The sequence below is a fragment of the Anolis carolinensis genome, chromosome 4, assembly GCF_035594765.1.
Source record: "Anolis carolinensis isolate JA03-04 chromosome 4, rAnoCar3.1.pri, whole genome shotgun sequence".
Taxonomy (NCBI): domain Eukaryota; kingdom Metazoa; phylum Chordata; class Lepidosauria; order Squamata; family Dactyloidae; genus Anolis; species Anolis carolinensis.
In genome coordinates, this window is record NC_085844.1 from 144,233,004 (window position 1) to 144,260,787 (window position 27,784).

Sequence of the window (27,784 nt, forward strand, 5' to 3'; positions counted from 1 at the left end):
AGAGCTGGACAAATGCATTCCCAAAGCTGTAGACACCAATGAGTATAGAGCTACGCTTAGTGTGCACAGAATAATGACTAATTATTGGGGACAGAGAGGTAGATAAAGGGTGCCAGGGGGATAAGAAGGGCAGCTGGAAGGTTAACCATAAAGAAAGACACATAAAGGGATAAAAAGAGTATGGAAGAGCATACAATGCCTAAATAGTTTGCTTTTTGGTTCCAACTGAAGAACTGTTTTCCAAATTGCCTACTGATGGAAGTGAGGCTTACCCATAAAAAGGGTTGGGGTTTTCAAGACTTTTATATAGCTGGGACTGTCTACGTCTCCCTCTGACAAATAGCAGGAAAGTAAAGAAGATTGCAAATTCTCTCCCTTTGATGAGGAAGCATATGCTGAAACACTTAATGGTTCTACACTGTAGGATTAACACAGTTTGATACCACTTTAACTGCCATGGCTCAATGCCAAGGATTCCTCGGGTTTATAATTTGGTGAGTCCTTAAGCCATGGCAGTTAAAGTGATGTCAAATCCTACCCAATGATGAACCCGATATTGAAAACAAAAGCATAAATTATAATGATAATTTTTTTCCAAATTTTGGAACCTTTTTCCAAGCATTTGTGCCATGTTTAACATCATATTTCAGGTGGAAAAAGATAGTCATTTCAACCCAGATAGTGAAAAATATTTTACTCTTAGAATATAAAATTCTCATTCGCTAGAAAGTGTGCAGCATCAGCAGGACTAGCTGATTATCTAGAATTTTTCTACAGCAAGAATAGGAGAGGATTCTCTCTCTCTCTCTCTCTCCCCCCCCCCCCCAATCCCCAGAAGTCAAAATAGTAAAGATAATACTTTACTGAAAGATAATGCCACTGCACAGTTTTGGAAGCAAGCTGCCAAATGCCTGTCCATGACCTTCCCACAGGGTTCCTACCGTTTGCTGTTTCTGACTGAGAGCACATGCCTAGACTAGACGAATGAATGCCACCCGCCTTAAGCATTCTCAGCATATCTTTTCGATTGGATTAGCAGTTCAGACAAGGCAGGTGTTTGTCTCTTTTCAAGTCTGAAGCCCTCCATCTCTCTGCCCTCCTTCCTGCAGTCTTGCTTCCCCCTCTCCTTTCATAGATCTTTACCTAAATTAGCTTTTTAAAAAGAAAGGTGTGGTGTGCATGCATTTAAAGAGGTGCGCTGTGTCATTACAAAAGCTATGAATGATGTGAGTTTTTTCACACATAGGATTCTCCTTTATTGTGTATGTCTGCTACAGCTAGGGTTGCCATGTGGGATGTAACACAAGGGTCCTACACTTTTAATTGTTGTGAAGAAGACGCAATTTAAGGAGTTAATAAGGAATTGCAACAAAATAATGCACCAACCTATTCTGCTGCAGTGCTTGTGTAACAAGCAATACCTGTTGGAATTCTTCTACAACACTGTTAAAGGGACAGCAATCCTGCCTCTGTATATTTGGGTTACTGTAGTCACAGCCAACATGGAAAAATGCTTTATAGTGCTGAGAATAATAAAACAAAGCTTAACTTGAGGTAATATCCATCTAAGAATAAATTATTAGATTCAGGGTGCAGTTCTAAGAAGGAGCATTAGCCCTAAAACCATTTATTTGTCCCAACAAAGGATGCGTCTACATCATAGAATAAATGCAGTTTGACACCACTTTAACTGCCATGGCTCAATGCCATAGAGTCATATTATGTATAGTTTTTTAAGGTTTTTAGCCTTCTCTGACAAAGAATTCTATTATTTAACTACAACTCCTATGATTCCATAGTTTAGTAATTGAAGGGGAGCCATGGTAGTTGAAGGGATGTCAAATTGCATTAATACTTCCCTGTAGGCCCCTTCTACATTGCTATATACCCCAAGATCTGATCCCAGATTATCTAATTTAAACTGGATTATGTTTGTCTCCACTGCCAGATAATCTGGGATAAACAGATAATCTGGGGTAAGATTCTGGGATATAGGAGCAGTGTGTAAGGGACTCTAAATGCATCCCTAAGTAGGTCTATTAAATCAATGAATTTATGGAAGTGGTTCTATATTATGTCCGATTGGTATAATGAGATTTCTATAGTTGGACTGGCATTGAATTTAGGCTTGTATGAGAGAACATGCTGGTGTCAGCCTCTGCCAGCCCCTTAACTATCCTACTAATTCCCCCCACCTCAAGCAATGAAGCTTAAAAATACTTTATAATGATTTGGAGGAAATTTTGTTAGACCAGTGGTTCTCACCCTGGGGTCCCCAGATGCTTTTGGCCTACATCTCCCAGAAATCCCAGCCAGTTTACCAGCTGTTAGCATTTCTGGGAGCTGAAGGCCAAAAACATCTGGGGACCTCAGCTTGAGAACCACTGCTTTACATGAAGTAACCACTGTGTTAGACTGTTCTCAGAGCCTCTTTGTTGGTGACATGGTTGTGAGCTAAGAAGTTTATAGTTTGATTTAATTCTGTCTTCTCTTTCCCTGCATACTGCTACAGTGGGTGCAATTCTTCACTACATTTCTTCTTGAAGGAAACCTAGCAGTTTCCTTCTCATTGTCAGGTAGTCTTTGAAAATCATGTTGCTTCAAAACTCAATTCATAATTCGCCAAATCTTCTATGCAGAAAACCTTGTTTCTGTACAGAAGAGATTGCTTTCTGTGCAAAGCAGCAATGTGCAAATTTGTGCAAGACAAGTCCTGAACTGTGAAAATTCTTGTCAGTCTAGAATGTTTCCTGTTTTTCAGTGTCCAGCTACATTGAAAAGGTCAGCTACAGTTAGCTCTCCACATTTGCTAGGGTAATACAAGTAAATGTAGACCCCTCGTGAAAGTGAAAAAACACCAATAAAGAAATTTGTCATTTTTAACCTGACAAAACATTCCTCCAGAAATCTTCAGGTCCTGCAAAATGACTAGAGAAAGTTGAACATAGAGACACTGGAAGACTTAAGAGATTCCTAGAGTGAATATATTTTTTAACAAAATTGATGAATAATCAAATCTGCAAAAGTCTAAACCTCAAGCATGGACAGACAACTGTATTTTTGAATATTCTTTGTATCCCTGTTAAACCCCAGTATGCCCTTTCCCTTGCCCTTTCTGATCTAAGAGGACTGGAATTGCCATGGTTGGGTGGCTAGAAGGAACTTTACAATTTCATCTACCATTTAGAAGTTGGAATTCATTTAAAGAGAATATTTCTGCTACTTCCTGTAGCTTCTGGTGCACTGTCCTAGGACCGTGACCGTTTATTTTCTTAAAAAGTAGTATCAAAACAGAATTAAATTACAAATCACAAGCAAAAGAAACTCTAAAATAGGATTGGGGAAATACAAGTCATACCATGACCCCTTTTAAATGTTGTTGTGTACTGATTTGCATGGAACTAGGAGAGGAATACGAGTATAGCAGGATGAAGCTGGGGTTGGCAGACAACATTGGTCTAAAAAGGTAAACCATCATTCGATTCTAAATCAAATATTTACATCACTTGGTTAGATTATACATTTCCAGAATAAAAGACTCAAAGCAGTCTAATAAAAAAGTAAGTGTTCACGAACATCTCCAAGGCATAGAAAAATTCAAATAGGGATACTTTTTAAATCGTGAAAATAATTGGGTCAGCCCTACTCTCACTTTCAATGGCTTTGAGTGGTTTATCTAATTTAAAACCCATTTAATCCCAACAAAGACAGTTTAATTTCATTTTTACATTGCTGAGATGCAATTTGTGCAAAGGACCATCCCACTGGGATGTTATGATACTCTAATTTCAACTTGAATTTCCACTCTTTTTTCTTCAAGAGGAACAGAGAACTTTGTTTTTTAAACACAGAAATTGTTCCTAATGTATATATACTTACAAGCCTGTCTTCCTGAGCAGAATGTATGATTCCCCCACAGAGTAATTTAACACAATGCACATGATAATGAACTATTGCAAGCAAAACACTAATGCTAAAAGTATATGTACAAAGCACTTCTCAGTAGGCAAGAAGGACTGCAAGATATATGGCTGTATTTTTATGGTCATGCTGGTTGGGTGTTTTTGGAAACTCCAGTCCAAATAATTTACGTTTTTCAATGCCATAAGAATGTGTCTTGGTTTCCAGTATTCCCCCATTTCTGTACTTTGGTGAAATCAGAAGCTTCCACAGTTTAGCACTGTATTCAAACTTCAGGTCTTGGAATCATGGATTTGGTATATTCATTTGAACATTAGACCAGCGTTCAAATTCCTGCTTGGCCATGAAACCCACTAGGTGACCTTGCAAAAATCAGACTCTCTCAGGCCACTTCTACACTGCCCTATATCCAGGATCCAATCCCAGATTATCTGCTTTAAACTGAATTATATAAGTCTCCATTGCCAGATAATCTGGGATAAGAAGATAATCAGGGATCAGATCCTGGGATATTGGGGCAGTGTGGAAGCGGCTTCAGTCTCAGAGGAAGGCAAAAACAAACCTCTGAACAATTCATGCCAAATAAATCTTGTTATAGTTTCATCTTAGGGTTTCCATATGTTGAAAATGACTTGAAGATACACGGCAATGAAAGGAAGGATGCCACAGTGCCTTTTAATCAATAAATGATAATTGTTGTTTTTAATAGAGAAAATGTGATGACTATGCAAAATTTGTGACTCTGTTTTTTTCTTTCATCAGGTGGAAGCTTTCCTGCAGACTTTTCAATAGTATTTACGGTAAAGCCTAAGAAGGGAATTCAGTCTTTTCTTTTATCTATCTACAATGAACAAGGGATTCAGCAAGTTGGCGTTGAGGTTGGCCGGTCACCTGTCTTCCTGTTTGAAGATCAGAATGGAAAGCCTGCACCCGAAGATTATCCCCTTTTCAGAACTGTCAATATTGCTGATGGAAAGTAAGTACAGTAGCAGCAGCAGCAGCAGCCAAAAACAGCCGAAGTATGGTATCTAAATTGGCAACTCATGTCAGGGACTGCATGATCGGAACACCATTTTTACACTTTTTTCTTAGAACAAATGTATATGTTACCAAGATGGTAGGGTAGCTACCAAAAACACTTTTCTGTAGTCTGACTTTGCATCATCTTACTAATGTGTGGCAGTCTTGCCATGTTATGGAGTCACAGAGTTATAGAATTATAGAGCTGAAAAGTGCCCTATTAGCTATTGGGTCAAACCTTCTGCTCAATGCAGGATCTCGAGCTAGAACACTGATTCTCAACCTGTGGGTCCCCAGGTATTTTGGCCTACAACTCCCAGAAATCCCAGCCAGTTTACCAGCTGTTAGGATTTCTGGGAGTTGAAGGCCAAAAACATCTGGGGATCCCAGGTTGAGAACCACTGAGCTGGAGTATGTACAGTAGGTAGCTAACTGGTCTCTTTTTGAACAATTATGCTGCTGGTATCTGCAACCCCAGTGACTGGATGTATGGCCAAGTAATATCATCATGATATGCAAAGAATTTCAACAGCAATGCAAAAAACAACTCAAGTAGATTTTAAGGACTTTTTCAAAACACTCTTGAGGGTTCCCCCCCCCCCCCAAAGATCCATGAGACGGACATTTTGTAGTAGGATAGGCAATTGCTAATATCTTGAGAGGACATATTAATTTTCCATGGACTCTGGAAGATCTGCATTGAATTTTTAAAATGATTTTTAATAAGAATTGTCCATGCACCATTGAGGAGGCTTTGCTGCATTGGATCTGGAACAGGACTACTGTAACAAATGTTTAACAGCTTTTCGGGCAGGGTGAGTATTGGAAAGCTCTGTTAAACAGACCAAAGGTACTCATGCTGTCTTGTCTTCTAAACATCAGCTTTCAGCTGCAACCATCCCCACTCATCATGGCTCTCTTTTCATTGGTGTAAAGTAGTAAGAGGATGCACAGAGGTACCTGCACCACAAATAATGTTGAAAGTTAGGGTTAGAAAATGAGGGAGAATTTTCATAGCACCTCATAATTCTTAAAACTCTTTTAAGTATTAAAGTTATCATTGTCCTGACTCCACATTCAGTATATTTACCCCTGAAATAGGGCTCTTGTTGCATTTCCCTCTAAGTAATTCTACTTTCAGAAGAGGGCTTTTTAAAAAGAAAGAAGTGAATGGATATTGACTTTCTGTTGGCTTTCAGCTTTTAAGAATGGTTCTCCTATTTCTAAAAAGTCCCCCTAACAAAATTGCCCTTTGGGAGGATTGTAGAAAGAACGTTTGTCCATTACTGAAAAACAAACACCCTTTCCAATTTAGGGTGTTTCTAAGACCATAGAAATGTATTTGTTAAGCCCATGAACAACTTTTTCCTGGTTCCTGTACTAGAGGATTTTACAAAAGGCACACTGCTTAGCACAGTGGTTCTTAACCTGGTATCCCCAAGTGTTTTGGCCTATAACTCCCAGAAATCCCAGCCAGTTTACCAGCTGTTAGGAATTCTGGGAGCTGAAGGCCAAAACATCTGGGGACCCACAGGTTGAGAACCGCTGGCTTAACGGAAGCTAAAGTTGTTGCTGAGAGTTAGCAGATTTTAACTTTAAAATTGTGAGGTATTAATATTTTAAATGAATACAATGTTGTGAATTCGAAAATACTTGATAATTAGAAATGTGGTTTATAAAGTAAAATATTTTGTACTTTACCCCCCAAAAAACCTCCACAACTTTCTTCTTGCATTAGGTGGCATCGGGTAGCCATAAGCGTGGAGAAGAAATCTGTTACTATGATTGTGGACTGTAAGAAGAAAGCCACAAAACCACTTGAGAGGAGTGACAAAGCAATCATTGACACCAATGGCATCACTGTCTTTGGAACAAGGATTCTCGATGAGGAAGTCTTTGAGGTAAATGTCAGGCACTGAAGTATATTCTTTGTGGAACAGAATATGATGAAAGCTGAAAATGTTAGGAAATCCATCTCAGCTGCGTTGCACTGTGGCTTGTATAAGTCTAATCATATTTCTTCTTGGCCATGGCCCCCGGGCTCTGGAACTCCCTCCCTAGGGAGATTAGGTTGGTGCCCTCTCTACCGTCCTTTAAGAAACAACTCAAAACGTGGATGTTTAGGTTGGCCTTTGGAGAGACAGCCATTGGATGACCAGCCTCATTATAATTCTAGTCTGAATTTTAATAGGTTCCTCTTATCTGGATATTTTAATCTAATGATTCTATTTTATATTGCTGCTACAGTCCCCCCCCCCCCCCCCCACCTATAAAGTTGACTGAACTGTATTGGTGGTTGTTTGATACTATTCTGTTATATTAACTTTTGTTTTAACTTTTGTTTTATTATCTTATTGTGTTTTAACCTGTGCATTTTGTGCTGTTGTATTTGTGTTGTTACTTTTGTGACATTGTGAGCTGCCCCGAGTCCCTGCAGGGAGATGGTGGCGAGGTATAAATAAAGTTTTATTATTATTATTATTATTATTATGCAGAAGATTGTTGTGGCAGGGATGATCCCTCTGTTCTCCCACTTGTTCAGCTGATACTAAAATATTCCAGAGTTTCTCTGTTCATACAACTTTACACTTTTCGTTCAGTGTACCTCTGATGGCACAACATGAGTCCAAAATGCAAAAGTAATTTGTGGTCAATGAACTCAACAGAGGTGAGAAGTGGCACATAAAATGGTGATCCATACAAAGGATTCCATAGAACCCTGCTTTGTATGGATCACCTTGGGATTTATAGCAAAAACAAAAACATTAATGATGGATTTCTGCCTCATGGAGATTTTGATCATCCTTAATATATAAGCACTGGTCACTATACCATTTTGTTTTTTGGCATCAGTGTCAGCAGTATTCTAGTAGACTTAGCACCCTTGTGGAAAATGTTTGTGCCAGTGTTACTTATTACAGCTACAGCCAGGGAATGTCATCTCATGAAGGCTATTTTTGGGAGTTTGCACATATTTATTACATGTATTCTGTCTCTTATTCCTAGAGCCTGTGCATAAGACTGAGGTTGCACTGTCCATAAATGAGTGCATTATTGCACCTTCATGCAGTCAGCAAGAAGGTGGCCCAGAAAGAACTCTGTTTATGACTTTTGCCTTCTGATGTTTATTTATTTCATAAATCTTTCCAGTAACTAGAGAAGCTTTGGCAAAAGGAAATATATTTTTCCACATTTTAAAAGCCAGGAAGAAGGATTATACAGAAGAGCAAAATACATCTGTTTGGAGGAACGTATATGGGAGACTGAACGCCTTATATGAGGAATTGCCTAGAAAGATTATTTTAACAGACTGTTAAAGGACATTTAGGTTTTCAGGCATCTGACTTCACAGGTCTGTCATCTGCCAATGAAAATATTCCAAACTGAAAAGACAGACTGTAAGAATAGATGTAGTGGTAGTTAGTTAGCCTTTTTACTTCAAACAGAGCTGATTAGCAGGGCGCCAATAATAGTAATTCAGGTGCCACTTTTCATTTGAAAGACACATTTTTTCCTGGAAAATACACTCACACTGTCGGAAATGTAACAATTTAATTAAAGTCAATGTTTCTTCAGCCTTGTGAATTCCACACATACTGAGTAAAGCTACTCTCAAAATTCTTATTAAAGAAAACATCAAGATCACTGTTCTTTATCAACGTCAATTCTAAAAGTCAAGATCATGCTAGACAAATATTTGTGGAACAGTGCATGCTATTCAGTCTTTTTAGAATTTGTTCCTAAATCAAAATTTGCAGTGATTTTGGAAGTTCTGCCATAAGTGCAGCATCAAGGAATTTTGAGGGGGGGGGGGAGCTAGATAAGTTGAGAAATGATGAGGAAAACAGAAGCTGAACAGTAAAGAACTGCAAAAGTATCAACTACATCTGATATTTGATATTTGCACCTCGTTTTTCATTCTCTTTTAGAAATTGATTGTTTATCTGAGAAATGACTGTTTTAAACAAATGATTTGTTTTTTTAATAATCCAGATAAGGATGAGAAAATGAATTTGATTCCATGTGGTTGACTGAAAAATACCAATATTGTTGAAAACCTGCATCATTTGGGATATTATCACAATTCACTGCCAAATATTGGGAGTCACAAACGGAGCCAATAGTGACTGTGTTTCAGATAATGCGAGGTGATATGGAAGCTTGGTCTGTAGCATTTGTAATGTTGGATATATGTTGACAAATACAGGTCACAATTTGAGTGCTGTTTGGGCATTTAACCAAAAGTGTAGGTGTTTGCATAGAGCCAGAGGGATAGAAGTTTGTTATTGAAGGTTTTTGTTATGTTTGAGAATGTGATCTTAGAGGATCTTCATGAGTATTTTTATTGAAATAGTGTCAGCAAGTGTGTTGTCGAAGGCTTTCATGGCCGGGATCACAGGGTTGTTGTATGTCTTTCGGGCTGTGTGGCCATGTTCCAGAAGCATTCTCTCCTGACGTTTCGCCCACATCTATGGCAGGCATCCTCAGAGGTTGTGAGGTATGGAGAAAACTAAGCAAAGAGGTTAATATATATCTGTGGAAAGTCTAGGGTGAGAGAGGTCAGTGTGAATGTGTGTAGTTAATCACTTTAATTAGCATTGAAAAGTTTATCTGCTGTCTTCTTCCTGCCTCTGGGGCATCCTTTGTTTAGAGTCGTTAACTGCCCTTGGTTGATTCATGTCTGGAAATCCTCTGTTTTCAGAGTATTGCTTTTTTATTTACTGTTCTGATTTTTGAGGTTTTTAATACTGGTAGCCAGATTTTGTTCATTTTCATGGTTTCTTCCTTTCTGTTGAAGTTGTCCACATGCTTGTGGATTTCAATGGCTTCTCTGTGTAGTCTGACATGATAGTTGTTAGAATGGTCCAGCATTTTTGTGTTCTCAAATAGTATTCTGTGTCCAGGCTGGTTCATCAAATGCTCTGCTATGGCTGATTTCTCTGGTTGAATTAGTCTGCAGTGCCTTTCATGTTCTTTGACTCTTGTTTGGGCGCTGCGTTTGGTGGTCCCTATGTAGACTTCCCTATGTTTCCCTATGTGGGCGAAACGTCAGGAGAGAATGCTTCTGGAACATGGCCACACAGCCCGAAAGACATACAACAACCCAGTGTCAGCAAGATTTGAGAAGATAAATATTAAGGGAAAATATGTTACAATGGCATTGGGATTCTTTGTTCTAGAGAGCAGATGAGAGGGTGCACCATCTGTATACACACACACACACACACACACACTGCTTGGAATGTATTCTGCAAAGCTTGTGAAAGTTCTCAGTGGTAGAAAGCACAGAAAACCATAAAATGTGAAATATTGTAGGACCTTTCCAGGATCTGCACAATTGCTAAGAAGGAAGTTAACTCATGACTCATTAGAAAAGCAGCATAACTCCTTGTAAATGCTTTATTTGGAATGTAAACATTCAGCACTAAGAACAGCAACATTTCCATGGGATTTAGCATAGCTGTAGACAAGACATTCACATTGAGTAATAATATTGTATTTTTGGCAAGAAGCAGATATAGATTGTTATTTTCTCTGTATAATGGCAAGGGGTTAGTTGCAAAGGGGTTGCTTGTGAAGAAGACTTGAGGGAGTCCTATTTATTTGAGAGACATAGTGATTGCTAAACATTTCAAAGATGGCACACATTTGTGCATGAGATGGTTGACAACAAGGGTTTAATGACAGTCGGTATTCTATAGCCATAGATTCTATATCCATGGATTCAACTTTTCAGAGCTTGAATTTTTTTTTTTAAATTCCCAAAAGCAAACCCATATTTTGCCATTTTATTTATACCCTTTTAGTATGCCACCAAATATAGTGGGACTTCAACATCCTTGGATTTAGTATTCATGAGGGTTGTGCAACCAAAACTCAACCAAGAACCCACAGTACTATCTTCTAACATTCCAAATGCTGTAATCTCCATTATTACTCTGGTTGTTTATTTGTCATTCAGATTCAAAATAAAGGGGTGTTACATTACCATCTCAATTTAGCTTGAGTTGAATTCTATCTCTGGGTTTGAAGTGGTTGATTTAGACATTCAAGTTTTTTTCCTCTACACCTTTTCTTCCTAAACTATTTACCATTTCATAAGTTAATGCAGTTGGTGTCTGATTTGCCTATTTTGTCAGGCAGATGATTAAGGAAGTACTCTTTCACATGGCACAGTTATAGCATTATGATTCCACTTTAATTCTATGGAATCCTGGGACTGGAAGTTTAGGAAGGGGCATTTAGAATGCTCAGTGAGGGACCTTTTCCTCACCAAACTACAATGATCAGGATTCATAGTGGAATCATAATGCTCTAATTGGGTAGTGTGAGAAAGGCCCTGGGAACTTTGAAGGAAGATGCAAGCATAGTAATCAATTAGCTGTTGATTAAAATCAGAAATTTGATTTAGTGTAACCCTGTGTAAAATGATGCACACTGGAGAAAATCAAGAAATATTCATATATACATAGGTAAACCTTTTTGAAAGGGGGACATATGCCAGGCTGGGTTGGGGGTAGGGGCAGGGGGACATTTGGCATGTGGGGAGGCCAAGGAAAATTGGTGTGTGGAGAGGCCAGGGGGTGGTTGGCTTAGGGGGAAGGGAAGAGAGTTTTACATATGGTTACATGGGGCTCTTGGGAGAGCCCGGGATAGCTGCATGTGATTGCAGGGTCCTTCTGCAATGAGGAGGCGTGACATGTGGCTGTGCAAAACTCTTGAGAGCTCTGCACAGCTGCATATGACTGGGAGTACCTATGCAGCTGGGGCCAGGACTGGAGACAAGAGCCTAAGGAGCCACATCTAGCCTACTGGCCTGGGTTTGCCTATGCCTGTTCTAAACTGTGATATAAATGTGCCATTTGGGTAGCATGACATGATCTTGAAAAACCTTCTATAAAAGCCTGCCTGAATGAAAAGGTTTTAGCCTTCCACCAGAAGGAGAACAGGGAGGGGGCCATTCTTGTTTCCTTGGGTGGGAGTTCCAGAGTCAAGAGGCAGCCACCGAGAAGTCCCACTCTCTCGTTCCCACCAACTGATCTTGAGATTGAGATGAGACTGAGAGAAGGGCCTCTCCTGAAGATCTCAGGGCTTGGACAGGCTAATACAAGGGGATGTGGTCAGCTAAGTAGTCTGGACCCGAGCTGACCTTTAAAGTTCTATATGGTTTAGGTCCAGGCTATTTGGCTGACCGCATCCCCTTGTATAAACCTGCCCAGGTTCTGAGATCTTAAGGAGAGACCATTCTGTTGGTCCCACCTCCATCTCAAGTTCAGTTGGTGGGAATGAGAGAATGGACTTTCTCCTTGGCTGTCTCTCGACTCTGGAACTCCCTGCCCAGGGAAGCTAGATTGGCCTCCTCTCTGCTGTTCTTCCCACAACAGACAAAAACAGTTTTATACAGGCAGGCTTTTAAAGAAGTAGGTCTTTGAGATCAAACAAGGGGGTGCTGTGGTTTTTAGCTTTGAAAATGTTTTTATGGATTTAAACTCTGAATTTTTAAATATCTGTAATGTTTAATTCTGTTTTAACATTTATATATTTTGTATTGAAATGCTTTTAATGTAAGATTCTTTAAGTCTTCTTAAGAGAAAAAAGAGAAAAAGAGAGAAAAAGTGGCGTATACATAAATATAAAACTGTAACAACAACAACAACAACCACCACCACCACCACCACCAGGTGGTTTTACTCTCAGGCAGGTCAAAATTATGCAGTAGATTTATAACAGAATTCAAAGTAGCAGTAAATGTGATTATCCAATCCAATTCTTACTGGGAACAGAAGGAAAAGTATTTTGCAACAACACTGAACCCACTCCATTTTTAACAGATTCCCCAAACCAGATTTCACTGGAAACTTATGCACTGCATTTCAAATACTTTATTTGATTTTCCACACAGTGACATCTAGGGTTTGGCTGGGAGTAGAATAGGGAGTGCCAAAAATACCAAAGGAACTACTGTTCTGACATTATTGCCATTGGGGATAAAAAAGGGCTTTTGAGTCTTTTCCATTAAATATTATATTTCTTCTAGCAGCAACTCCTATTTGTTCTTTTCACCCTGTGGCTGTTGTTTTGTGGATCACGATGATGTGCTCTCATGAAAATATGCATGTTGAGAATGCACAACTTTGAACCTTATAAATTGAAAAGTAGCTCAGGTTGAAAGTATGTTTCTTAGGCATCTTTCTCACATTACAGGGAACAAAAAAAGGATGATGACTAGTTCAATCATCCTTTCTTTGTGCTACTTCACAAAGTTGAATTTGCTTAATCTTTTCACTAGAGCAAGAGGAATATAGGAAAGTGCCTTATATCTGTCAAGCTATTGGTTTCTCCAGGTCAGTATCATATATGTTGGCTCTCCAGCATTTCTGTTTAGAGCTTTACCAGCCAAGAGATGTCTTACTGAAGATTGGACAAAGGACCATCTCCACACAGAGCATGTGTTCTACTCCTGAGCAGTGGCCTTTCCTCTTTGCTGATGAGGAACCATCATCAGTGTGGAAGGCACAACTGCATGGCTGGGATTCTGAGTCTAAAGGAGAGTAGTTCCATTGAATCAGTTGTTGAAGAGTAAGCCAATACCTAGATAAATCCAGTTGATGCAATAACTCAATTGTGGTTAGAACTGACAACTGGATTTAGGCTTCTGTGAAGTGGATATCTGTTTATGCGACCGTGAACTGACTTTGCCCATTATAGAACAACCAATATGCATGACACCAATAGGGTTCCAGACAAAATGTCTATGAATGTAATTTTACAGACTCCAGGTCTTCCTCGGGATTTATGACCATATTCTCAGAAATTCCTGTTGTCATTGAACAACTTAAATTTATGCACATCCTTGAATACTTTTCAGATGAATTGCAGTCTTCTGTTCAGAAGGCCATTGGGTCCTAGCTTCTCCAAGTCTGAGATCACTTGAAGGAATCCTCATTTCAAGGAATAGGCCTTAATGTCCAAATAAGGATACTTAGGACTGGATTCTGAATTTATCTATTTAGGAGTAATTAATTATATCTTCTTTATATGAGACAAACATTACATTTTCTGGTGACTTATGTCAGCATGTAGCCAATCTGCAAATTTAGCCAAACAAATGTATAGTCCTTTAGTTAAAATAACTCCTTTTGGATATTGACAAATACAAACAGGATGTAATTCATTCAAAACCTGAGTTTTAAAAGCCATGTTCCTAACCGTGCTCACTTAACAATAATCTTCACTGAACACTGTCAGGATTGCTTCCCAGTAACTATCACCTTGAGTTTTGCAGTGAGAGTGAAAGGGGTGAGTGTTAATTTGACTTCATTTGAACATGATGTCTTTGTATTTAGTCATAAAAATTTCCATGGCTGCAAACAACTATGAATTTTTTGTCTGAAATTCTCATATCTGGAACTGAGATAAGGTGTTTATCTATAGAGTGGATTATGTGGTCAGTAAAAATGACAGTGAGGTGCTGCTACTGGGACATAAGCACTGAGGAGGTAGCCAATATTATAGCAATGTCTGAAATAGAAATGGAGAACATTGATTTGAATTGCAGACACACATTTATTTTCCATTTTTAAACTAAAATGCACACCAGAAAACCTGTATTCCTTGAAACATACACTTCTTTCTAGAGTGGTGTTCTCAAAAAATGAATACAAATGCATCTATTGGGAATTATATGCACAAAAACGTACATAAAGTAAAATCAATCCTTCCAGAAATGTATTGTATTATGAAAATTATTTCCTCAAATGTGCATGAAATATATCCATTAAGTGGTGGCGCACAAACATGTATTAAGCACAGTTCAGGAAAGATTCCCGATTCCCACTAAAACCAGTAATTGATAATGGGGTTTTAACCTTACTTACATGCAACTCATTGTGATATTAATGAGATTTATTTCCAAGAGAATGTATTGTTGGCTGCAATTATAGAGATCGGTAAGAGCATAAATCAAACTGGCCAAGATGGCTAAGGGTCAAACCAGCTGACATTAGGCCAGCTGAAGCTATGCCAAATCAAGACCCTTCTAAATTTAGAGGCTTTGGAAATAATAAACATCCCCATCTTCCTGGCCTGTTCTTTATTTATTTATTTATTTAAGATATTTTACCCCACCTTTCTTCGCAAGCAACATTTTGTCTATCTCTGGGCTGGTGAAGGTTTTAGGATGTAGCATAACTTAGCTCCATCCTCAGTCCTTCAGGACCTAATTAAATACTAGGGTTGTCCAAAAATTCGTTATGATTCTTATATCAGAATTATTTTGGATTGTTCTCGCTTTTTGAATCGAGTTCTGAGACATTGTCCCTGGGCGCAACTGGCAATGTAATTTTTTGTTTCTGCAACCTACCTTGAATGGGAGCCTAGCGCAGCCTAAAATGGCTGCCGCTCCCAGGCCAATCAGACGCTTCCACGATGGATGGAAAGGTGGGGGCTAGCGTCCTCTGTGTCCACGTGGAAGATCTCCATAAAAGCCCCCTCCATAGCCCTGGCGAGCCATTCTTGGGTGGGTTTCCGAGCGGAGCGGGTGGTGCACTGCGCAAGCAAACAAGCCGCCTGCATTGAGGGAGGGAGGGTGAAGTTCTGGCTGTAGAGAGACAGAGGGGTTTGGGTCTGGTAAGGGTTTGGGCTTTTGTTGCTGGTTCGAGATTGTGTATATTTTTGGGGTAATAAATATTGCATTGGCTTGGGGCTTGTGGGATCTGGCAAAGAGTCCTTGCTTGAAAAGAGGCATTAGGCAATTTATAGTTTCCAAAGGACGCGGGCACTCCTGCCAAGGCATTACTTTCCTCACGCTCCGTTTTTTTCTGCAATCACAAGGTCAGCCATTGATTTGATTCAATAGAGGGTCCACAGCAATTTATAGTTTCCAAAGGATGCGGGCACTCCTGCCAAGGCATTGCTTGGTGTCCGCTCCGTTTCTAATCCCAAGCCTTGGGCTGAGTTTTATTTCTGCAATCACAAAGTCAGACATTGATTTGATTCAATAGAGCGTCCACAACAATTTTTAGTTTCCAAAGAACATTGCCAATCCTGTCAAGGCATTGCTTGGTGTGTGCTGTGTTTCTAATCCAAAGTCCTCCACCAGAGTTTTATTTTTGCCATCACAAGGTCAGCCAGGGGCACCATCAATCAATAAGGCCCAAGGCAATTTATAGTTTCCAAAGGACATTGCCAATCCTGTCAAGGCATTGCTTGGTGTGTGCTGCGTTTCTAATCCAAAGTCCTCAGCCAGAGTTTCATTTTTGCAATCACAAGGTCAGCCAGTGGCACCATTGATCAAAAGGTTCAAAGGCAATTTATAGTTTCCAAAGGACAGTGGCACTCCTGCCAAGGCATTGCTTGGCATGTGCTGCGTTTCTAATCCAAAGTCTACACAAGTAGAAGAGGGTCTTCTACAGTGATAAGAACCCAATTGAACAGGAAATAAGACTTTCAAACCAGGAACAGGTTTCTTCAAATATTGAAAAATAGTGTATTATAAAATGTTATGAAAATTTTCCAAAAATCATAGGAGACAGGAAATGTTCTGCAATTTGTTGAGCAAAGAGTGTTGAATGTGATCTCCCACTGTACCAAATTTGATGAGGATAGCTCAAGAAATGAGGGTGGGAGAGCCCTGTAAAAGTCCCCCCCCAGTCTCCTTTTTTTTGGCGATTGCGCATGCACGTCCGCCATTTTAGAAACATTAAGAATCATTACGAATTTTCAGAAATATCCGAAATTTTTGGGTGAAAAATTCAGAAATACTTTCTATATTGAAGCGCCGGCACCCCCTACTTTAGAAACGAGAATTGAAACATTTTTTCCATCGATCGGACAAGCCTATTAAATACCATAAGGAAATTGCACAAATACTGGTCAACTTGGGAATAATTTGAAGACATAGGTGTGCTACCATCTCTTCACACGGGGCATTTTTGCTCCGTTTGTCTACTTTGCTTCGCTCCAACAGAGCTTCCTGCACTTTCCTCCCCATGTCCCCATGTGATGGAGAAAAGGGCGGTGAGGCAATGTGCGTTGCTGTGATGCCCCATGGGCCTCTGAGTCCTGACCCTAGCGCCATTATGGATCATGGTGATGAAGACATGGGATTTCTGCCATCTCAGCAAGAGACTGTGCCATTCCAGATGCCTTTTGTTGACAATTCTTGCCTATATTTGACCTTCTCTGAAAGGTCTATTGATGAACTTCATTTTCTATCTGTTTTTATCCTAATTACTCATTTCTTTAATAAAGATATTAGACTGTTATTGGCCTCCGTGTGTTGGTTCTAGTGCTCTGCGGCCAGGGCGTGACAGTTGCTGCCCTTTCTGCCATCTGATGAGGGGAGGGAAAGGGTCCCTGTCCCGTCCTCTCCTTGTGATGAGGGGAGGAAGGAGAGCTTCACAGCACAATGGCACAGCCTGAAAGGGCCGTGTGAAGAGGTCTGATAAATATGCAAAGAGATCTGGTAGCACCTTTGAGACTGAGATAAAGAAGATGGTAACAAAAGCTTTCATAGATTAAGGTCCCATCTTCACTGACCACTTAGGTCAGTGCATATGAGGATCACACAGGGCAGATGCCCAGTAATGTGGGGCAAGTCCGCCTTAACGAAGTAGGCAAAAGAATAAAGCGCTGTAGGGACAGTTGCACTAGAGCAGTGGTTCCCAAACTTATTTGGCCTGCTGCCCCCTTTACAGAAAAAATATGACTCAGCGCCCCCTTGAAAGGGGGCATGTCTCCTGCTCAAGAGGGCGGTACTGAGCTTCTCCCCTAGTCCAAGATGCAGGGCTGGGAGGGGGAGAGGGAGGTGGGTGGGGCCACAAATGGGCGGTCAGGACTGGGATGGGCGGAGTTATGAGCTCTGAGGTGGGGTTGAGCTTCTATCCATGTCCTGCGGTGCCTGCCAAGACACAGGAGGTGGGGTTAGAGCAGGGGGCGGGGCCTCTTCCCAAGTGCCTGACGGGTTGAACCTCACCCCCGTGTTCTAACAGGCACTTCAGGGGAGGTATACAGAGGCTCAGCCCTGTCTTGCGCTCTTGGGAAGAGGCCTGTCCCCCACCCCTACCCCTATCCTTTAGTCCTAAAAGGCCTCGAAGGAGAGATATATAGGCTCAGCCCTGTCTCGGGCTCTTGGAAGGAGGCCCCGCCTGCTTCCCTAGCTCCGCCCTCTGTGTCCCAACAAGTGCCTCAGGAGAGGTATAGATCCTCAGCCCTGTCTCAGACTCTTGGGAAGAAGCCACACACACTCCTCTAGCTCTGCCCCTTGTGTGTCCTAACAGGCACCTCAGATGCTCAGCCCTGTCTCCGGTACTTGGGAAGAGGCCCTGCCCCTCCTCTGGCCCTGCCCCCATGTCCTAATAGGTACCATCACCACCCCCCTGGATCACTCTAGCACCCACCGGGGGGCAATAGCACCCACTTTGGGAATCACTGCACTAGAGTATCCCAGAGTAGGAGTTGAGGTATCACATTTTTGTATGTCAACTATGTTTCTTTGAAAGCACACTGCAAGTAGAAAGCTAGATCATCAGGGGAAATGCCAGATTAGTCTGCTGATCTGCTAAGTACACTTTATACTTTTGTTGAAGTGGTATAATCTATACTCTTTCTCATTCTGCTGTTTATATACCAGAAATCCTGAATGAGTTTTTGATCAGAACATGTGAATGAGCAAAGTCACTCTGTTAATTGAAAAACAAAATAGTTGCTTTCGGAGAGATGCAACACCAAAAAAAAAAAAGAAAAAGAAAAGAAAAAAGAAAAATACATACTGTGTGCAAGTACCTTACTGTAATTGAGCACCTCAGTAAGTCAAAGAAGGTCAATGATATAGGTGGCTTTTGGAATGATCTGACAATTATATGGGCAATAACTGCAATTATAGTTGCGCAAGTGATAGACCTGATCCAGTCAGGTGCTGAAGGCCCTTAGATTCTACTAATGACACTTTAATCAACGTTAGGCAGTAATGAGCCCTGCTATAGGGCTAATCAAATCTCAGGCTTCAGTGAGCTGAACATAACCGAGTTCAAGAAGGGACATGCTCTTTTCTGACCCTCTGCAAGCACTGCACAGCTAGGCAAATACATGATTAGAGTAATTCACAGTATTCTGAAACTTCAGGATTTAGGGCTGAATGGATTGTGGTGTTGAACATCTCATGATAAATGTATAAACTGTGATTCAGTAAATGTTTGACATTTTTTCTGGCTTTCATTTGAATTGCAAAGACAAATTATTGTTTTCATTTGAGTTCCAAAGCTGAAAGAGTTAATAACTCGCATAATACTCTCCTTGATATAAATCTGAAATCGAGGCAGAACAACTGTATGTATACAGTTTTACCTAGCAGTAGTTTTCATTGAATTCAGATGGCCATATTTAGAATGTGGGGAAATTACTGTTTGCACTACAACTCCTATAATTAACTGGGGATATGGGGGATTCCAGAGGTTGTAATAGTCAAAAATATATTTTCTAAGCTCTGATCGTATTTGGCAGTAGAAAATAAAGTGCCTAATTTTAATGTCTATCTCTTGAGTCCAGTGCTTACTCCCAACTGGAGTAAATCAGTTGAGTGAATGGAACTTACATTAAGTATTGACGTGACAAGTAACAATTCATTTAATTGATTAATTTTAGTTGCAATTAATAGGCCCATATCTTCTCTTTTATGTTTTATGAAAAAATGTTATTTGTATATAGATTTATTTATACTTTGTACTTTTGGCCAGAACCTGCAAGATCATTACTAGTATCTGAAAACATCTGAATTTTAAAGCGCTCATAACAGCTCAGTCCTATGCCTGTGTACTTAAAAATTCTGTCCTCTAGAGTTCAGTGACACTCTCAGTCAAGTAGATAAAGACTCATGACCTTGATAGTCTAATAACTCCTAATAACCTTAAAACTGTTGAGCTATAGTTGCAACGAGAATGAAGTAGTGAGACCACACAGGCCACATATTCACTGCCATATAATTTAGCTTTAGAATATATGGATGTGCAATTTAGACACCATAGTTAATACTTAGGGATAGTGTTATGGTTAAAACCTATTCATATGGAACAGGCCTGTATGGCCCGCAGAACTCATTGGTGCAACCCACCAAGCACTGCTGTCTCTCACCCCTTGTTCTACCAATCAAGTGCTGCTCTTCTACCTTGCAGATCAAAGCTCGGTCATGTTTTACAAAAAATATGAAGCGGACCAAACTTCAAAATATGATTAGATAAATTTGTGGAAGACATACATCTCTGAAGTTGCCTTTTGTGCCTAAAAAGAAGTTGTGTACAAAGATAGTACACATCTGACTGCAACCAGCTGGGCCACTACAATAGCTTAGAAATCATAGCACAAGTTGTCAAACTTTCTCAGATGTTGCATATATGCAACCCCTAATCCGAGCACTCATTCAATGGGCAGATACCCATAGAGTCCTCTTTCTTTTACTTTTGGCTTAGTGGTGGGGAGCGTATTCACCTGCTGTTGGCACATATTAATGCTTTGCTGAAAGTGCATGAGTCCTTGGCTTGTTTTTAGAACTTGTTGGTAAAGACACAAAGGGCATTTCTACTTGCATGAAATATTCATTTTGTAAAACTTCATATTTCTTATCCGACCTAGGGTTGTGGTTTTTAATCTTTTAGCTCAGCTCCATCTTTTCTCCCTTCATCTCCCATGCTCTCTGAATTGTCTCTCTATTTCTTGCTTCAGTTACTATTCTAAAATTTGTTCTTTGGTTGGAATTCATGTTTCCTTTCAATTTCATGTTAAAATTTACTTTTACATAAAAAGTTTACTTTTATATTTATGTATTTTCAGATTACGTGTATCAAGGTTGCTTGTTTATCATATTTATTTTAGGAGCCATCCAGACACGCCCTAAAACGCACACCCTCTCGCTTCTTTAAGTAGGGCGTCCAGATGACACCCCATGAAAACAGGAATGCTTTCAGTACAATGCAGTAAAACTCTGGTTTATGCCGATATTATTTGATTGCTGGAAAGACATGGGTCTTTCAGTAGACCCGTGTCTTTTCAGCTGCAGGGGCTGTGTAGGTGGGACTGGGGATCACACCTCATGACTTCCGGTGCCCATCTACACAATCTGTCTCGGGTTTCTTGGGCTCCTGGAGCCCAAGAAATCCAAGAGAATGCCCACTCCCTCCAAAAACACCTTAAAACAGCCTTTTAAAAAGTAACATAATTCATCCGGCAGCAATTTCCCCTTCTGCAGAGTTCTCCTGGGTCATACCAATGATGCACCGGGGGGGGGGGGGAATTGCTCCTGGTCCCACCCTCTCTTGATGCATCATTGGTGCAACCCAGGAGAACTCTGGAGAAGGGGAAATGGCTGTCAGGTGAGTTATTTTGCTTTTTAAAAGGCTGTTTAAAAGGGGGTTACTTTTCTGTCCCAGTACCCTGCTGGAAAGCCTGGCAGGACATGTGGACACCCACCCCAGAAAAGCATGCACTTTCTGGGGTGTGTATGGACTTCAGTGCAAGTGCAATCGCATTTTTAAAACTCGATTGTACTCACATTAAAGTGCTATCTGGAACTGCCCGGAGTTCCTCATTCCTTCATTTCCCATTTTATTAGGTCACACATCTTTGGCAGGATGTCTGTATTTATTGTTTTATTTTTGAGAGGAAGAGAAATTTTTAAAAATCTTTTAAAATAAGAAACTTAGTAAGTACATTGAATACTTTGTAGGTATGAGCCCAGAGTCATATACCTAGAAAGAAAACAAATGTCACAGGACAAAGAGCAAAAGAAAGAAAAATGCCTAGTTGGTTTACAAGTCCATGACCTCAATTTTTTTTTAAAAAAACCAATGAAGTGTTTGTAGCTTAAATAGTTGGCAAATAGTCCAACTCTTTCATATTTTGCCAGCTTTACGGATTTGTCACTCTTTATTTACTATAGTCAATGTGAACACAGAGATTCATTTTGGAGAATACAGAGTTTCTCCACTGGAAACTCACTAAGGTTTAAACTCACCAAAGTGTTTTTCTCCCCAAGCAATGTAGAAATTGCTTGTAGAAATATAAGGAGTTTGAGATCTGTTTTGCCCTTTCCTGCATAAACTACTCCTTGTGTCAGTATAGCCTTGGAAATCTCTTTAAATCACCAAATACATTTATTTAGTAAGGGCCTTTCCACACAGCCATATAACCCAGAATATCAAGGCAGAAAATCCCTCAATATCTCCTTTGAACTGGGTTACCTAAGTCCACACTGCCAGATATTCCAGTTCAAAGCAGAAAATGTGGGATTTTATTCATCTGTGTGGAAGGGGTCCAAGTACATATTTCAGATGTAACTATGAACTTATGTTTTGTTTCAGCAAAGTCTATCAAAGAACTCTTCCACACAGCTGAATAAAATCCCACATTATCTGCTTTGAACTGGAATATATGGCAGTGTGGATTCAGATAACCCAGTTCAAAGCAGATATTATGGGATTTTCTGCTTGATATTCTGGGTTATATGGTTGTGTAGAAGGCCCCTAAATATTACCCTTTCATCTGGAAACCACTTCTAGTTATACCCATATTTCTTGACAGATACAATGAAAGAAGTGTAGTTTGTACTGTTGCCATCTTGTTTGTTTTTACAAACCCTTTGTCATAATAATATTGATATCAGAAAATCGGAATATGGATATTCTCATGCATATTGTTTATTTCTTAAAATTGACTAACCGTTTGGACATTTCTCATATCTATGTAGATTTCAGAAAATATTAGTTTCTGCATGGAGAAGGGCTGCAGAAGGTTATAGTATTATGCAAAAGAGAAACAGATCTCCATGTCCACATTTTTCCTTTTTAACACATGCTTGTATAAGCTGGTGTCACAGTGCAAGCTTTCCAAATACCCCTCCCAAGGTCTGTCCCACCAGGAAAGCAAATTTACATTGACAGCTGGTGGTTTGATGTCAATGGATTGCAGGCTCTGTTCCAAATTTCAGTCTGAACACAGTTCGGCAATAGAGATCAGTACCTTAGATAGCTTCTTTAAAATTGAAATGAAAATCTGGAATGGATTCATCACTCACTTCCATGGAAGCTTCCACTGTGGTGAGGAAAGCTGGTTCCACAATATATCACTGTTTTTAAAGGCTTCCCTTCCCATAGTCTCATAGTGCTTGGTGCACCTTGATGTGTTGACTCTTGAGGAAGCATTTGCTTTTTAATTCTTTTTGAGCTGTCCCCTGAGTAGTGGACAAGGATGAGCCCATGGGAAGAATGTGTTATAGGCAATTTCCACTGACCCCAGTGAGTTTTATCCCTGGCCAAGGATTCATAAAAATTAAACCTTTCAGAATGTCCTCATGTGTTCATCATCCCTTCTCTGTCAAGACCACTTTATAGCTGATTATTTAAAGAATAAATAAATCTGTTATCTCTAAATACATAAAATGGTACTGATCAAAATGGACCCAGAGCAATTTGAGCTGGTATTCTAAATTGGCTATTTAGTTATGTATGCATGTATAAGTAACTTTCCAGCCCAATTTAATAGCCAGCTGCTGCATTGGGTGAAGGACAGCTCTTCAACTGTTGATTGAGGCATGAAGATGATGATGTTACCAACCCCTTCTCACTAGCTAACAAGGTTTTTTAAGGAACTGTGACAGGATCCTACTTCTGATTGTTGCAGCCTTACTAGCTGCAATGCAAAATGTCATCCTCTTTGCACCCTGATCAGCAACTAAGCTTAATTCAATGCAGGTGCTAGCTGTTAAGATGCGTTTGAACTGTTGGTGTTTACATAGTAAGCCTACAGTAAGACTATATTGAATCCAGACCTATTACCGATCCATATCCCTAACTTATAAAGTTGTATCCACAATACAGAATTCCAGTCATTATTTTAAAAGCTGGAAGTTGTCTGTCTGTCTGTCTATCTATCCATCAATCCCTCAATCCAAATGGATATCTAATGACATCCTTGCTTTAATCATCAACTGTGAGAGGATATTGATTTCATGAAGAAGGTTGGAAAGCTTCCATTCTTTATTTTAACTGAAACAATAATAAAATGAAATACAAAGAACATTTCTGGAATTTTCTGCCTTCAGTCTAGATTTAAAAAAGAAATCTGGGAATGATTTGCATTTGCTTAGAGCTACAAAAGTCTTCATGTAGCCAAAGTGTTGATGATTAAATTTGAATGTTGACATTATGTATCTCAATTATACTCTGTTTTGAGACTTGGAAAATCCTGTACATGGGATTCATTAAAGCCTTTGCTTTTGATCTAGTGTAGTACCAGATCATTTAGAATGTTTGAATGAGTGTTGTGCATGAGGTGTCAAAATTGTGGCTGTAAACATATGCATCTTATTTCATGTGTTTATGACATAGCTGTATTGCCAATAATTATTTCAAGAGTGAAAAAAAATCTTAATGTTTGTCTCCTTAGAAATCACCATCATCCTGTCCTAGATAATGCAGGCCTTCAGATTGATGCACAAGGTAAAGACTGTATTAACACGAGTAAAGAAAGGGATTCATTGATTCTCAGTGACATTGTCACAAAGCTAAAATTTCACTGTTGGACAACTTATTGATCACACAGGCTTCTTGATTAACCTGGGAAGGTTACACTAACCCACATTCATCCCACTGCAAAAGACCCCTTGATCTTTCTAGGGGATATAATGGCAACATTATAAGGATCCCCCATCACCAGAAATAATTTCAAATTTGTAGGAATGCATTTCCAACCTTGGCCAAAAATAACTTTTACAAATAGGGGAAAACCTGGCAAAAATATCACCTAAAATGGTACTATAGGGCTTGTACTTTTCTGTACAGTATATGGTACAAATCCTATATCCATGGGAGACATATTTCTGGCCTTCATGTGCATACTCAAAACTGTATAATCATAAACTCTATTGAAACAATATATCTCAGAGTTGTGCTGGAGGACCTAGAAAATGCCTACATTTATTATGTAGGCATTATTTCTCTTGGACATAGATACATGAAATTGTTGGTCTTGCAGAGACAGGGGTTGTACTGTGCTTTGTTACACTGAATGACAGCACAGCTGTTTGAAATACAGTAGAGTCTCGGTTATCTGACATAAAGTGGCTGGCAAAATGTTGGATAAGTGAAAATGTTGAATAATAGGGAGAGATCACTCAGGCAGCGAGTTCCCTCTCTCTTGCCCTCTCTCACCCACCCTCTCTCTCACTCACCCACCCACCCGGCTTCGTTAGCTCACTCACTGGGCCGAGTCCTGGTTCTGCCACCACTGCTGCAACTGCCTTTGCAATCCGTCCTTGTGAGAAAGCAAGCGAGCTAGCGAGGGAGGGTGAGTGGCAAAGGCAGAAGTGGGACCTGGCCCAGTGAATGAGTGAGCGAGGGAGGACATTTGAGCAAGTGAGGGCAGCAAAGGTGGCTGCTGCCACCGCCTTTGCTGCCGGGGTGAGCGAGGTAGGGAGTAAGGGTCCGGAGGAGGCAGGAAGGGGAGGCCAGGCTCCTGCTGGCTCTACTACCTTTGCCTCCCGCCCTCCTTCGCTCAGTACTAGAAACCCAACCAGAAGGGTAAGTCAGTGAGTGAGGGAGGGTGGCCCTGGGGCATCAGATAATATGGAGTGTCACATGAGTGGAAGTCAGATAACCGAGACTCTACTGTATCACACTCTCCCCTAGGCTTGAACAATATGGTGCTATGACATATTCCAATTCGCTAAATGTCATGATTCCTGGTCAATGTTGTCATTGCTGTTGCTGTGTTGTTAATTTTCTCCCAAAACTGAAAAATGGATTGGCTGGAATAGTGCAGTAAAAAAAACCCCCAAAAACCCTTTAAAAACAGATAAAAAACATATAACTTTCTGAAGTAGAAACAAAGTAACGAATAAATATGTATGAAGAGTCACAAAGGGGAAAGGTGAACAAAGTCCCAAAATTTCCATATTTACTCTCATGTTTAACAAATTTCTCAGGGTATAGCTTGATCAATACAATTCATGACTAAGAGTAACTAATTTGTAAATAAACAAATAAATAAAAGTTAAACAACAAGCTCACCATTTGAAGATGCCTTCAAATACCAGATGATGGGATGAAATCAGAGAAAGGGCTGATACCTTTTGAGTCCCTCTTGGGAGATGGTGTCAGGATATAAATAAAGTTGTTGTTGTTGTTGTTGTTGTTGTTGTTGTTGTTGTTGTTCCTGTGTGTTCTGTTCATGGACTTTCTGTAAGGATAATTTTAGATGATGAACGAGATTAGGGACGTCCATGTGGCTTAAAATGTTGCTGGACGGCAATGCCTGGTATCCCTAAACACCAGGAAGGCTACCTATGCCTAATGGGATTTGTCTCTCAACAATATTTAGAGGGCTACCCGAATCCCTGCCCCTGGATTAAATGGAGCTTTGGTATGATTCATTTATGTTTAAATAAGGAATAAAAAATAAACGAGCAGCAGCTCATTGATGAGACAGATCACAGGGCAAATATTTAATCTGTTTGACAGTTTCCTCCCCTTTCCAGTATTAATAAGAAAGAATAGTATTGTACTTTTGTAGTTTTGCAGTTCACTCCAGTCATGTCAATACTGGTGAACTAAATGACTCTCTTGAGTAATCTTAATACTATATGTATTCCATTGTGCAATTTGCAAGCACTATGCAATAGCTCATTCTTGTTAACCTTATGAAAAGTGAATTTGTCACTTCTAGTTTGATGCCACTTGTTCCTGTTAGCCAGCTCCAGTTTCGCTTGAGAACACACTTTTATAACTGAGAATAGCCATAACTTTTCAATTAGTCAAAACCTCATATTCATCCTTTTCTTTCATGATGTGGTAGGTGGTGGTGGATGAAATCCAGCTATAAACAAAAGCTGGCTCTGTCAAGGATGAGAAAAAGTCCTTTGACCAAAAACAGAAATCAACAGATGGTGATAGCAACAAAAAGAAAAACAAACTTTAGTTTCTGTGAATGCCTCCCTTTTTCAATGTACCCCAGACAGATTGTTACGTGCAAGTCAATTTATGGCAACAATTGGGATTTTGTTGCCAAGATGTATTCAAAAGAAATTTGCCACTGCCTTTCATTGGATTGCCAAATGAATAGAGATTTGAACCCTTGTCTCTCAGTCATAGCAGAATTCTAGTTCTGGTTTATGTGGCTATTTAGTATGCAGTGAAGAATCATTTGACTGCGATTGCAGCACACCAGAAGGATGCCAGATGGGGGAAGCTTTCCCAATTGCCATATATAATCTTACTTTCATACCGTAACCAAGTATCAAAGAAGAAGAAAAAACATTAGTTTGTAGATGAAGTGTTGGATCAACTTGGCATTCATGTTCAAGGTGGATAGAGCCTTTACAGATGATATAGCAGGAGCAGGAAACTATATGGGTTTGAACGATGTTAATTTCGCTCCCAGACCCCCGCTCACTGGCTGTGTTGTGGCACCTTATCACCATTTTGAGCAGAACTCAGGTAAAACATAGGTATTTGTGGGAAGGGGGCCTTGGAAGTGTAGTGTTTTGTGTATTATTTGTGTCTTGTGTGGATTCTAAGAGGTTTTCAGGTTTAAATCAACAGAAAATAACTCTGTGGGGGAGCTGGGGACCTAGATGTCGGCTACTTCAGGGGCTATACTGTACGTGGTCCATAAGCCATGCATTATCTACCCTTTGTTAGGAAGTCAATATCGTGTTAGTAAGAAAAGTTTAAATCAGGCCTGCACAGCCTGTGGCCCACCAGCTGTTGGAGTCTCCAACTCCCAGAAGCCCTAGCCAGCTTGTCCAATGGTCAGGAATTCTGGGAACTGAAGTCCAAAGCCTGGAGGACCACAGATT

At 40.0% G+C, this 27,784-nt stretch overlaps 1 protein-coding gene across 5 annotated transcripts in view; it reads left to right on the top strand.

The window, feature by feature from the left end:
* The window catches only part of col11a1 (collagen type XI alpha 1 chain), a 314,486-nt gene that overhangs the window by 39,888 nt on the left and 246,814 nt on the right, over nucleotides 1–27,784 (top strand). For all 5 annotated transcript variants that reach the window (XM_008109137.3, XM_016993104.2, XM_016993102.2 and 2 more), the window contains exons 3-4: nucleotides 4,684–4,897; nucleotides 6,680–6,842. In XM_008109137.3, coding sequence (XP_008107344.1) covers nucleotides 4,684–4,897; nucleotides 6,680–6,842 — 377 coding nt within the window. The remainder of the gene's footprint in view (nucleotides 1–4,683; nucleotides 4,898–6,679; nucleotides 6,843–27,784) is intronic.